Below are 14,372 nucleotides of genomic sequence, written 5' to 3'. Positions count from 1 at the left end.
TCAAAGTCATTTGCAGGCTGAGATAATATTAAAATACATTTTCCTAAATCTAATCCTTAAACCTAAGTTTACGTTACGAGACCTCTTATTGAGTCAGTTTGTTTTTATATGTCAAATGAAAGGAAATACATTTAAGATAAGAAAGAACGCTTTTTCTTTTTACTTTACATTAAAATATTTATGATTAACTTATTAATATTCTTTTAATTCATTTAATTAATTAAGATGTGCAAACTATTTTAGAAGTCTTGGCGAAATTATAAGTATGAGTTCAGTTTTATTTGGTTGTTTTGCGGCTAGGCCGTACTCACGCTTTCTCCATCGACGTCAGCAGGCCTGATGACTGGTGATGTGTAGCTGTATGTGTCTTAAGTTATATTAGGGAAAAATCAATATTATAATTGCCAAATCTCCCAAAAAATGGCTAAATTAAGATCGAAAAGGTTTATAAGTACGAATTCTTGAATCAAAAGGCACCTATATGCAAAACTAATTATACTTAGACACTATTATTCACGGTGCACCGCTCCTGAAGCAGAGTGTAGGCCGGATCAGTCGCCAGCTCTCAATAGGGATATGCAATGCTACTTCCGTCGTTCGCACTGATGAAGACGACACGCACTTGTGCGACAGGGATGGACTCAATCCCTTGCGTGAGGCGTGAGCGGAACGAGACCAGCCCGCCAAGGTGGGGGTGCGGCAGAAGCGCACGGCGATTGGCAAAGAGCGCACGGCGATGTGGCAAAGAAAAAAGACGCACGGCGATCCAATAGGTGCGCCGAAGAAAAGCTCGGCGATCCAATATGTGCGCCGAGTGAGGGAAAAGTTGCACGTGAGCGAAGCGGTAAAGAAAATCCAAATCGAGGACCACCGCGATCGGCACGTGTAAGGCCGCCGAAAAGGGAAGCGCAGCCCCACGCTGTGCGTGGCGAATGCTCCGATGACACGTGGCGTTGATCCCGCTGAGACGCCACAGACAATGCCAACCATGAATTCCACAAATGAATGCCACCTCACGTGGTGAGCAATTGCTGGCAAAAACAATGCCGGTCTGACGCTGTTTTGAAAAGGCAAAATTAGCACTCCGGCGATCGATTATTCACACAAGCTTACCAATATACGATAGAGCACTAAATTTACTTAATATAGGTATGATTCGCTTTAACAAATACTGTCGGATCGACACGATGCTTACGGATTTAGGATTGACAAAAATTAATCCGAACTCGGGGACGCCTTGTGAGAAAGAGAACGGAAGTGAGGAGATCCAATGTGACCGTGGCTTGCCAAAATCCTGTTCGCGAATTTCTGTGGTCTTTTTTAGGTCATATCGCATATAAGCGATTTGACAGGATCGTACCATTAATAACCCGGTTGTTTGAAAAATGTGGGCGATAAAACTTATCGAGTTGCCACTCTGGCTCGACTCCCACAACCTGATGAAACGTCTCCTTGATGTCTGCGCAAACCCCTACTGCTCTTTCCCGGAAATGGAAGAGCACCGCTGGGAGGGGCTTGTAGCGCTGTGGGCCTTTCATTAGCGCTGAATTCAGTGACACGCCGTTCACCTTGGCAGCCGCGTCGAAGACCAGCCAGATTTTTCCAGGCTTGTTCGGGTTTTCCACCCCGAAGTGCGGCAGGTACCATACCTTGGCTTCCTGGGACCTCTGGACTTCCTGGGGCTCCAGTCGTCGTGCGTAGCCTTTCGTTACGTAATCATCCATAATTCTGTCGGAGGCCCGCGCGAAGTCCACATCGCGCTTCATTTTCCGCTCAATGTTGACGAGTCTCTTGAGTGTCATACTGTAGCTCTCTGGCAGTCTCACCTCGTCGTCTCTCCATAACAGCCCCGTCTCATATCGTTGACCAACTCGTTTAGTCGTCACCTCCAGGATACTCAGGGCCCGTGCGACGCCGCCATCTGCGACTGACGGCGCCGGCTTCACTCCGCCATCTGCGACTGGCTGTGCCGGCTTCACTTCGAAAGTCTTGATCTCGAAATAATCGCTGACCATCTTCTCCAGAATATTATCCTGAGGCACGGCTAGGAGGCACGATCTCTGAAGCGGTGAACACGCCTTTCCCTTCACCGGTCCATATACCACCCATCCAAGTGCGGTGGCTGCTGCGTATGGTCCTCTAGATCCGTAGCTTCCGGTTCTGAGGGGTATTCCAAGATGCGCATGATCCAATCCAATTAGGATCCTTGACGCCGCATTGCTGTACGGCCTTACAGGCAGGCGCGCATTCGCCTTCACTGCCTTTACATCTTCCCGACGCAAGCTCTGCATCGGAAGGTTCAAATTGGCTACTCCGTAAACGTTCTTTAGCCCATGGCGCTTGGGTTTGCCCGCTGCACTGATCTGCAGGCTAACCATCCTTGTATGCTCTTTGGCGGACTTTCCGCCAAACCACTGCACATTCAGTTGTCGACTCTTTTAGGTTCAGGCTGCGGATGAGTTCGTCGTCGATGAGAGTGACAAACGACCCTTCATCCAGCAGTGCGTAGGTGTCTACCTGCGTATTCTCCCCGTACAACGTCACGGGCAAAATACGGAACAGCAGGTGACCTCAATCCGAATCGACACAACTCAGGTTTCGGTGCGATAATTCCTGGCGATCGCATGTCGAACGCCTCTCACCCTCCTCACGTCCCGCGTCTAAAACTGCGGCTGGCGTGGGCCGGGTATTCTCGTTGGAATCCACTGACTGTGGCATTCGTATCCGTCGGCTGCTGTCTCTGTACAGCTGCCGGTCCTGACTGTTCTGCTGATCCCTCCTGCGGCCTCCATCTGCGACTGGCGGCCGTCTGGGATGTCCAGCTGGTTCATGGAGTAGGTAGTGATGCCTCATCCGGCATCCGTAGACGTTGCATTCGTGGCCCTTCTTGCAGAACCGGGCCATGTGTCCATACTCCAGACACGAAAAACATAACCTCAATTTCCTCGCGGACTCGATCCGCGCCGTCGAAGAAGCGTTGTTGAATTCCTTGCAATCTTTGATCTCGTGTTGTCCCTCACACATGGGGCAACGTTTGGGGCGGTCTGCATACCGCTCCTCCTCGGGGACGCTATTCGCGTGCAACACCCGTCGCTTCGGGTGCTCCTTGATTCCGACGTCCGTGACAGTGCACACCAATTTAGCGAATTCATGAAGCCTCTCGCTCAGGTGCACCACTGTCGGATATGGCTGTATCGTAGCCGCGTGCTTCGCCCAGTCCAGCCTTTTGCTCACAGGCAACTTGGTTGCCAGGTTGCTCACCCTTGTGGCGAACGGCACGATCCTTGCGATATTAGCGTCCAGGATTGGCTGCACATCGCGCACGCTCTCCAATTGGCTACGGATCAGTAGCTCTAGTCGTCCATACCGGAATCGTAGCTGCTCCATAACAGCTTGCACATTTCTGGGGTGGATAAACAACGACTTCACTGTTGCGCTGGCTTCACCCTTTAGGGCTTTCACTAGCCTCTCATTATTCTCCAATTCTGTACACTGGTAAGCTGCCGTTGTTTCCGTGAACGCACACAGGAATATTGGCCATTCCTCTGGCTGACCTTCAAACTCGGGAAGATCAGGCAATCTTCGTGGCGTCCACCCAGGTATGCTCGTTGTCGCCGTTCCATATGATAGGGGCGATGGCATAGATACCTCCAAATTGTGTGTTGGCTCCCGTGGCGGCTGAACGTAACCTAATTCAGGCTGCGCCGTGGCGATAACACAAAATGGCGGAGAATAGCTCACTGTTGTTGTTGCACAGGTCCGTGTGACAGGTTGCTCGTTTGCCCAATGCCAAGTTTCCACTCAATTGTGGCGGCAAATTTGCACTCAATTGTGCCGGCAACTGCTCATCCAAAGATGGCGTCACTCTAAGCTCCGGTTGCAGATTGTCACTCATCTGCCTGGGCAGGCTCTCACTCGAGCCCTGCCGTGGTGCTGCTCTCATACGTGTCAGCATTCCACTCGAACATGCCGCTTCACTGTCAGCTTTTCCACTCAAATATGGCGGTGTATTCGCCGCACCGCTCACTCCATAGCCGCGTGTCCCGATTCTAACGGGATCCCTGGCGGCCTCTGCTTGCCCTTCATTTGCCCTTGCCTTCACCAGCTCCGACTCTAGGTGTGCGATCCTTTCCATTAGGGCCGCCACTTGTACAGTTGTGGAGTCCGTAATCTGATTACTTGCCGCTTCACTGGCAGCTTTTCCACTTTCCATCGGAGTCTGTGGCCGCTGTCGATCACCTGCTGCACTCGCAGAGCTGGCCGCTTTGCCAGTTGCTGTGGTCGTGGGTGTCGCAGTTGCGGGAGCACCCGAGGCTTCCAGCCTGGGGCTCCGCCGGGGCGAATGCTGTGTAGACATCTCGCAGAATAAAAGAAAATGACGCCGCATCCCCGATCACGGGGATATGCCTTCTTAACACTCCGTTAACCGCCTCTCAAATAGCGATAACAAAGGACAACGTTGGTTGTGAACGTTGTAAGGAAGTTCGACGGCTGGGGTAAGTCTCAGTCACGTCCAAGGTCCTCTTTAACAGAAAAATTTGTAAAGATGTGGGACAAAGTGTTTTGACGCGCGGTAAACTGACGTGAGATGGTGGCTGTCAGTTACCGGGATACGAAGCCAGAGAAATGACTTGTCCGGCCTTTGCAATAAAGCGAAATAATCGTCGGAGCGCGTTTTGGGTCGGGCCCATAGCAATCGCTAGAAGGAGACCGAGAGAGGGGTCGATTTTGGGGACCACCGTTTCCTAGGGCAGAGTTTATGGCCTAAAATCTAGGCATTTTTGGGAAAATATTCTACGTGAGTCATGGCCAGCATGATCTTGGGTCGTTCCCTGCGAGCTGGACTCGATCTGAGCCGAAGATTTTATTTACGAGAGCTTTTCTTGAATTTATTTAAATTTTCATGTTAAATTTCTCTGCATGTTATTTTCCAGTGTGGGCAGCGTACGGCCTCTCGAAAGTGGCGGTCAGTGATTAGATTTTCCGCGAGAGCAAAAATATATTTAAATAGAATTTTCTTAAAATTTTATTATTAAAGTTTGGAGTAAAATTTCTCCCAGTGTGGGCGAAACTCAGCCATTCCCCGCAAGAACCGAAATGTAAATACGTACGAGTTTATTTTTAATCAATTTCAGTTTTCATTGTCTCTTTTATTGAATCAAGTTGTGTTGTTTCCAGAATTTTCTTTTCGCCTTCGTGGGTTTTTATTTAATAAAGTTTGCAGGGATTTTAGGTTAGATTTTTGGGATCATTATTTCCTAGCCTACTCTAGCGAAAACCGCATCTTGGCCATCGAGAAATTTCTATTCACACGTGTACCCGCTGGCCAAAATGCGATCCTCCCTATACACTCACCCGTCTCCGTTTTTCCGCACACACACACGTTCGCCTGTGGCTGCTGCTTCCGCCACGTCCTCGCCTCCGTCCGTTTCCAGAAAGGTGCCTCCTTGGCCACCCAAATTCTCCGCAACTCCACTGGCTGCCGTCACTATCCCTGGTCACTTCGAGCACCACCTCCTGGCTGGTCTCGGGTTATAACATTGTCCTCGTTGGCCGCAGAAACTCCGTCGCGTAGAAACTCCCGTTGTGGTTACGTTGAAACTCCGTCGACCGCTCGCACGTCTATACGTTTTCGTCGCCTCCGCAAAAAGTAACTCCAGACACGCGGCTTTGCCAAATTTTCGGCCGCGCTGGTAATTTTCCATTGCTCTTGCATTTCGGTGCATCAGCTTCCCTCTCGCTCTCTCCCGTTGGCGCGTGCCAATTTTCGGGGGTTGCTTTGCGCTCGATCGTATGCTCGCTCTCCGTTGCTCTCGTACGGCGCTAACTCCGTGGCCACTTGTTCGTGGTGAATAACTCTCTCTGCTCTCCGAGTGTAGGTGTGTGTGTGTGTGTGTGCGGGATCTAGAGATGTGAGAACGGGGAACCAAAGATAACTACTAATTCTTGACTACGCTTAAATTCTGTACAACTAGAAGATGATTACAGTGCGAAACTTGGCTGCTTAAATATACAGAGCTTATTTTACAAAACAATAGAGAATGATTATATACAAAGCTTATGTTTACCAAGTGCGAAGTGATTAAAGTATTATCCGAAATTATTTCCAAAAACTTAGTTTACAAAGCGAGAATAATTTGGGCGTTTGCCGGTTTGTTTTTTTGATTTCGCTGCTGGCTGCTGCGGCTCTCCATGAGCGTTGGCGGCAGTGGTTATTGCCGTCGGCTACTGTTGTTGTCGCTGCCGGCTCCTGACCGCCGTTGTTATTGTTTTTTGGGCGCTGCTGACGCTGTTGTTGTTCGCTGCTGACGCTGTTGATATTCGCTGCTGGCGCTGTTGATATTCGCTGCTGACTCTGCTGTTGTTGTTGGCTGCGGGAGCTGTTTTTTTCGTTGTCGGCGGCTGGCGCGGTTGCCGTTGTAGTTGGCCGACAGTATTTGTGGGAAGTCGAACGACTCCTCACATCCCCCTCTTTCTTCGGGGGCGCGAAAAAAAAGAGATCTCGTTCTCCGTGGTGATGTGGCCGCGGCGGATGTGTGCCGCGGCCAGTGCTGGCGCCTCCTTCTTGCCCGGGGAAGAATTTCCCGGGATGACGGTAGCCAGATCGTCGTCGTCGTTGCTTGTGGTGGCGGCCGTGGCCAACGCTGGCACCCTCTCTCTCGGGGCTCGCGGTCACGTCTCCAAGGGTCACTCGACGGGGAGCGGATGGTAACAGGCTTGGCACCACCGCTGCTGTCCAGGCGTGTATGGCCTCTTGGCCCAGGCCTGAGACGAGCTTTCTTGCGTCGAGCGGGCTGGCTGGTCCGTGTCAAATCGACGGCTTGCGTATGACGCGCTGTAGGAAAACAAAGTTTCATTAGCCTTTTAGGTTTACTAATATGACTAACTAGTGGTTTTAGTTGGGGGTTAGTTATTAGTGAGGGGGAAATGCTAATGCTGGTACTGGGAGCGTTGAGTTTCCCCCTTAGGGGAGTGGGAACGTTGGGAAGGCGCACCCTCCAGCAAGTGGCCCCCACTGACTCAAGCATTGGCTCCTGTCGCAGTGTTCCTGGTTGGCTCTTGCCTTGGCCAGATCGAGCGTCGCTCGTCGGCTTATCTTTGAGCAAGTTTGTTGCTGTCGTGCAGTCTTCGTACGGACTTCTGAAGCTGCTGCTGCGCTGCTGTTCTCCGTGTGTGCTTCCGCCGTCTGCGGGTATCCTTGAATGCTTCTCCGTTGCTTCCGTCTTGATGCGGGTATCCCTGGGTAATGATGCTCTGCTTCTCTGCTGCCGCGGTTGCTCTGCTATTTCCGCCTTGGTGCGGTATTCGTGCGGCTGTGTCCGCCGTGTGCGGGGCTTCTCGCTGATATGGCCGCCGTGTGCGGTCTTCTCGATGATGTGTCCGCCGTGTGCGAACTCCTGATGCTGATGCCGCCTTGCGCGGGGTTCTCGCTGATGTGCCGCCGTGTGCGGGCTCCTGCTGCTATGCCGCCGGGGTGCGGGCTCCTCGATGACGTTCCTCTGATGCTTCCGCCTGGGTGCGGGTATTTCCTGGATTCTGCTCCTGTCACGGTACAGGCTCTCCGCTGCTGATGCTTCTCTGTTACGGGTCTCTCTGCTTCCTGATGCCGCCTTGGTGCGGTCTTCCTGCTCCGTGGTCTCCTTAAGTGCGGCTAGGATTCCTCCAGCGTCAGGTGTACACTCTGCTCTGGCTGGGGAAGTCGCTCGCCCTTCCGCTACTGGTTCTGTTGAAGCAGAAGCTTGATTTCGTCGAAACGGATTGTTTCGCGCTGCATTGTCGTCTCGCGGCCCTAACATACTGCTGGTCTGGGTATCTGGCGTCTCGTGATCTGGCTCGTTGCTGGCTGGTGTGGATTCTACGGCTTCGATGGGGTCTGCTGTTTTCGGAGTGAACGCGTTTGTCAAAACCGACGGCGTAGCTAAGTTATAGGTGGGGCTGGGTACTGAAAGAGAAGAGAGAACCTGTAAAACACGGCAGCACTCGTAAGTGCGTATTCCTCTGCGACCACAATCCCAGCAGAAGAGAACTCTGGGATTGCGACATGTGTATGAACGGTGTCCTTCCTGGGCACAATTCCTGCAAGCTAATCTACAATGCGGCACCATCGATATGTTTCCCACTCGAGGACCTAGTTGTAGAACTGCGGCGAGCGTAGGTGGTCGTCTGACTGGTCGCGTGACATTTTGGTAGCTCGTTGATGGTGCTCCTGCATACGCCGGGGTCGCGTAGTCATCTCTTCCTGGTGGTGGCTGCAGTTCGGCCCGCATCCTTGCTTGGTTTCCTGTGGCTCGATCGCGGGTGTCTTCATAGTTTACCACTAAGGCGGTAAGTTGCTCCAAAGTCGTGAACTCGTGTCTCCTTGTAAACAGCTGGTATTCCGGTTGAAGATTTTCGTAGATTCGTTCCAACTCCTGTTCCGCGTTGTATCCTGCTCTGTGCATCATGAGTCGAATGTTTACCAGGTACTGCTTAAATGGCTCTCCTCGTCGTTGGTATCTGTTGCGGATCTCATCGTCGAGTCTCTGAAAATACCTGGGCGGCAGGAAGAAGTCAAGAAACGCCTTCTTGAAGTTCGTCCACGATTTTCCTAGTAGCTGGCTTGTCCGAAACCAGTGCTCCGCTGTGTCCGTCAAAAGACCAGGGATGGCCTGTGGCATCTTCTCCACGTCGACTTCATATGCGGTGGCTCGTTCCTCGAAGTGCTGGATAAAGGTAATGGGGTCCGTGGTCCCATCGAAAGTAATTCCCCAATTCTTCAGTTTCTCTGCGAGCGTGGCTGCTGACATCTCGGATTTCTTGGGAAAAATGTCCCGTCTGACCGGGTTGGTCTCCATGTCTCCGACTGTAGTGGCACCTCTGCCTTCCTGTGTTGACATCTGAAGCTGCGTGGGACCCGGTGGGTGTGGATTCAGACTCGGTGTACGTTGTTTACTCTCAGTTAATGCGGCTGTGATTTCCGCCTCGCATTCCTGCAGTTGTTCGGCTATCTCCAGTACATGATCGTCCCGATTATTAAATGCGGCCAACCGGCTCCTCATTTCCTCGACTGTTCCGGTTGCTTCCAAGGAAAACTCCTTCAAAATCGCCTCCAGTTCCCGCTTCCGCAGATACGAAATCCAGCGTGCGCCCATATTGCTGTGAAATAATTAATCAACGGGCAAACGACAAGAAAAATTTCGAAAGGTCGAGAGAAATATTTCAGACGAGGGTCAAGCGACGTTTGGGTTGATTAAACTTCAGTGAAGTATTGGATTTTATTTGCCACACATAAAAAATGGCTAACTGCCCACGTGTAACTAGGTTAAACCCGAATTCGATGTAAAACGGCGATGAAATTCTGTAGCTCTCCTCGACGGCGGTTAAATCTTGATTCGACGGCGATGTAAGCTTTTAAATGTTCACGACGATGATGAAAGTTTTATTCGACGATGATTTAAGTTTTTCTTCAACGGTGATTTCAAGTTAATTCGGCGATGCTTTAGCTTTAATTCGATGGTGCTCGACTTAGTAAAGTTTTCCACGACGATGATTTTTGGTTCCTGTTGAAAACTGCGACTGTACGCGTTGGCTCGACGACGGTTGAAAGACAAGAGACAACGATGGGATCCCGTTGACTGTACTCGATGGCTGCTGGTGTGAGGGAGACGACGATGAGAGTGAAGGGTGAAAACAAAATGGCTGCGCTGTGGGGAATTTGTGTTAGCTTTTCCCTGCCTCGTGCTTTCGAAATTCTCGCGACCTGACTTGGCTACCTAGAGGGCTTTTCGCTCTCGCTCTCTCTCTTTTTTTTTCTTTCCCTCTTTGCTTTCTCTGCTCGGTTCTATTTCTTGGCTCACGTGTGTTTCTGGTCACGTGATCGGATAACCTCTCGTTTTAGGTTATGATCTTTTCGCGGTTGGGATATAAAATTTTCGCTGCGTGTACCACGAGTTTCTTAGGGTGGGTATACTTTTTGGTTAAGTTCTCCCGATTTTTGCCATGTGCCTCTCGAAAAATTCAAAGTTTTCTCGATTGTGAGGTTATATAGAATGCCCGGTATATATTCTTATCGATATATATATATATTCACGTAGTTTTCTGCCCTAGAAATTTTGGTGTCCCTCGACATCCGACTCTCCATACGTTCCGACTTAGAAAATTTTCTCTAAGTGGCGGAACCGAAAATTTTTCAAACTTGACGTATCCGAATGGGTCTTTAGGCCATATTTTCGACGTCTAAAGTTCGTAAACCCCATGTCCCTGCTCGGGCGCCATTCTGTAAGGAAGTTCGACGGCTGGGGTAAGTCTCAGTCACGTCCAAGGTCCTCTTTAACAGAAAAATTTGTAAAGATGTGGGACAAAGTGTTTTGACGCGCGGTAAACTGACGTGAGATGGTGGCTGTCAGTTACCGGGATACGAAGCCAGAGAAATGACTTGTCCGGCCTTTGCAATAAAGCGAAATAATCGTCGGAGCGCGTTTTGGGTCGGGCCCATAGCAATCGCTAGAAGGAGACCGAGAGAGGGGTCGATTTTGGGGACCACCGTTTCCTAGGGCAGAGTTTATGGCCTAAAATCTAGGCATTTTTGGGAAAATATTCTACGTGAGTCATGGCCAGCATGATCTTGGGTCGTTCCCTGCGAGCTGGACTCGATCTGAGCCGAAGATTTTATTTACGAGAGCTTTTCTTGAATTTATTTAAATTTTCCTCATGTTAAATTTCTCTGCATGTTATTTTCCAGTGTGGGCAGCGTACGGCCTCTCGAAAGTGGCGGTCAGTGATTAGATTTTCCGCGAGAGCAAAAATATATTTAAATAGAATTTTCTTAAAATTTTATTATTAAAGTTTGGAGTAAAATTTCTCCCAGTGTGGGCGAAACTCAGCCATTCCCCGCAAGAACCGAAATGTAAATACGTACGAGTTTATTTTTAATCAATTTCAGTTGTCATTGTCTCTTTTATTGAATCAAGTTGTGTTGTTTCCAGAATTTTCTTTTCGCCTTCGTGGGTTTTTATTTAATAAAGTTTGCAGGGATTTTAGGTTAGATTTTTGGGATCATTATTTCCTAGCCTACTCTAGCGAAAACCGCATCTTGGCCATCGAGAAATTTCTATTCACACGTGTACCCGCTGGCCAAAATGCGATCCTCCCTATACACTCACCCGTCTCCGTTTTTCCGCACACACACACGTTCGCCTGTGGCTGCTGCTTCCGCCACGTCCTCGCCTCCGTCCGTTTCCAGAAAGGTGCCTCCTTGGCCACCCAAATTCTCCGCAACTCCACTGGCTGCCGTCACTATCCCTGGTCACTTCGAGCACCACCTCCTGGCTGGTCTCGGGTTATAACATTGTCCTCGTTGGCCGCAGAAACTCCGTCGCGTAGAAACTCCCGTTGTGGTTACGTTGAAACTCCGTCGACCGCTCGCACGTCTATACGTTTTCGTCGCCTCCGCAAAAAGTAACTCCAGACACGCGGCTTTGCCAAATTTTCGGCCGCGCTGGTAATTTTCCATTGCTCTTGCATTTCGGTGCATCAGCTTCCCTCTCGCTCTCTCCCGTTGGCGCGTGCCAATTTTCGGGGGTTGCTTTGCGCTCGATCGTATGCTCGCTCTCCGTTGCTCTCGTACGGCGCTAACTCCGTGGCCACTTGTTCGTGGTGAATAACTCTCTCTGCTCTCCGAGTGTAGGTGTGTGTGTGTGTGTGTGCGGGATCTAGAGATGTGAGAACGGGGAACCAAAGATAACTACTAATTCTTGACTACGCTTAAATTCTGTACAACTAGAAGATGATTACAGTGCGAAACTTGGCTGCTTAAATATACAGAGCTTATTTTACAAAACAATAGAGAATGATTATATACAAAGCTTATGTTTACCAAGTGCGAAGTGATTAAAGTATTATCCGAAATTATTTCCAAAAACTTAGTTTACAAAGCGAGAATAATTTGGGCGTTTGCCGGTTTGTTTTTTTGATTTCGCTGCTGGCTGCTGCGGCTCTCCATGAGCGTTGGCGGCAGTGGTTATTGCCGTCGGCTACTGTTGTTGTCGCTGCCGGCTCCTGACCGCCGTTGTTATTGTTTTTTGGGCGCTGCTGACGCTGTTGTTGTTCGCTGCTGACGCTGTTGATATTCGCTGCTGGCGCTGTTGATATTCGCTGCTGACTCTGCTGTTGTTGTTGGCTGCGGGAGCTGTTTTTTTCGTTGTCGGCGGCTGGCGCGGTTGCCGTTGTAGTTGGCCGACAGTATTTGTGGGAAGTCGAACGACTCCTCACAACGTGTGTGGATGTGTTTTATTCTGAAATACATAAGTTAACTTAACCTGCAATACAGTTTTCCTTAGCTTACAGTTTCTCTTCCCTCTCTCTGTGATGGCCGCCAATTCTAAGCTTGCATTTGCCTAAATTAGTGTGCCCGATTACATTCATTCCGAAATCCTGACACAATAAATACTGACTCCCTTACGGCCCTACTGAAACCTGGGTAACAATCGATAGCCCTAATTCGTTCCGCGACAACTCTATATGGGCTGAACCACGGCTGAAGCATATGGCGAATTACTAGGTCGGATGATTCTATTGGCTAAAAGATCACTAACGGTTTCGAAAACAATTTCTCTCTCACGATATGACAACCTTCTAGGGGCACAATAAAATGGTGTAGAATCAGTAAGACGAATGCACATTTTGCATTTTGGCACACCACAACTTTTAGAAAACCTATCAATGTATTGTTTATATATTATTTCACGACACTCTCGCATTGAGGCACCACCAAACTCACTGCCTACTTTAACTACGTCATCTTCATTCGATACCCTACAATTCGCGAAATCTTGCATCCATTCTTAAAAGATCTGAGGCTTTGCCGGGGTTGCAGGTGCGTTTACACGTAAATAATTTTCTCTACTTGTCATTATGTTGTTAGTACTAGTAAATAGGGATGCTCAAATTAAATCGGTAGCTAATGCAATAGTTTTATTTAATGATAACTTATTAAGATCTGTTTTTATAACATTTTTGCGTTTGACTAATTTAAGTGATAAGAGTTTTAGTACATCTCTGCCTAGAAGTATAGGCGTAGGTAGAATAAAATTAGGAATAACAAAAGCTTCAATAATGTAATATTCTTCTTGAAACAAAAGGACTATCTTAATTTTTCCAAATGTCAAAATATTTTGGCCGCTTAGGCCGCGAAATCTGCTCTTTACTAGGTGTTCGTCGGCGTCGTCATCGTCTTCCTTCTCGTCTTGCCTGTCACTAGTACTGAGGGCAGCTGTGCGCACAGAATTGAACGACTCTGTAACTGCTTTGCCACCTGGTGATTGGTCATCCGGAATTCGAAGGTTTTTAGTAGGCTTTCGCTTAGCTCCTTCCAAGTAGCGGGTTTCTCGAACATCACGTATGAGCGGGCCGATCCCTCCAGCATTCGATTGCCCAACAGCCAGCGTTGAGAGCTGCTTAATCCGTGCGCAACTGCAGCAAGCTCGCAGTCACGAATCCAAACGTGCACACCAATGTTATCGTCTCCAGAAAATTTTTGCAAACTAGCCTCAAGGTCCCTGACATCAACAACGGGCTTGCAGTCCAGCGAATTGCCTTCCAAGGCGGCAACCTTCGCCTTCAACTCCACGAGATCTTTTCGTGCTGTATATAGCGTCATCTGCTTCATGATTTCGGCCATCTCGTTTGGCCCTCGATCCTCCTGTTCGCACTCCCTTCCCACGACGCTCTCCGCTCTGCTCTTTGCCACGCTATTCACAACGCTCTCCGCCACGTCAATGTCGTCGTTCAGCTCTCCGGCTTCCATCAAGGCGGCATCATCCTGGTCGACAACCATAGCCTTTACCATTCCCCGTAACTGGTGAATGTTCTCCTTCCCGGTCAACGGCACGTGCTTCTCAGAAAGCCATTTAGATAACTCCTCCATCGTCAGGTTTAGTATGTCGGCGTATTTCATGACGAAATAATGTTTTGGGCGAACCCCACAACTGATTTGTAAACTCCTGGGTTCTTTTTTATTTATTTATTCATTTCGCCAACGGTAATCTTTAACTGGCTACTCAACTAAAAAACTTAACTAACTTAACTAGGTGACATTGGTTGTGGATAGATAAAGGCAACAATTAAGTTGAAAAGAGCGAATATAATTTCTTAAGAGAGCCAGCACACAGCATCCAAAGAAAATGGATATCCAACGGCGAAACCAAGCACAGAGCGGCATATACACGCAAAGCAGACGATGAATACAACAACTCCAGCCAAAATTGTTGTATCAGCGGGGGCGTTGAGAGCGTGGATGAAAGCGTCAAGCCAAGGCGAATATCGCATTGTGAAGACTCACATTTTTGCCTTCATATTTTTACATTCACTTTTCTCATATGTACATAGTTTAGGAT

General features: G+C 49.1%; 1 protein-coding gene across 1 annotated transcript; it reads right to left on the bottom strand.

The window, feature by feature from the left end:
- Window positions 1-2,571: 2,571 nt before the first annotated feature.
- LOC138928405 (uncharacterized) lies at window positions 2,572-3,642 on the bottom strand. The gene has a single exon (XM_070285476.1). The coding sequence runs from the start codon at window positions 3,640-3,642 to the stop codon at window positions 2,572-2,574; it is 1,071 nt and encodes a 356-aa protein (XP_070141577.1).
- Between the last annotated feature and the right edge of the window lie 10,730 nt (window positions 3,643-14,372).

This window comes from Drosophila kikkawai, chromosome 3L, assembly GCF_030179895.1.
Source record: "Drosophila kikkawai strain 14028-0561.14 chromosome 3L, DkikHiC1v2, whole genome shotgun sequence".
NCBI lineage: Eukaryota > Metazoa > Arthropoda > Insecta > Diptera > Drosophilidae > Drosophila > Drosophila kikkawai.
This window is presented reverse-complemented; position numbering and strand designations above follow the sequence as displayed.

Coding starts and splice junctions, on each gene's coding strand:
- LOC138928405 (XM_070285476.1), bottom strand. CDS start 3,642: ATGCCATCGCCCCTATCATATGGAACGGCGACAACGAGCATACCTGGG.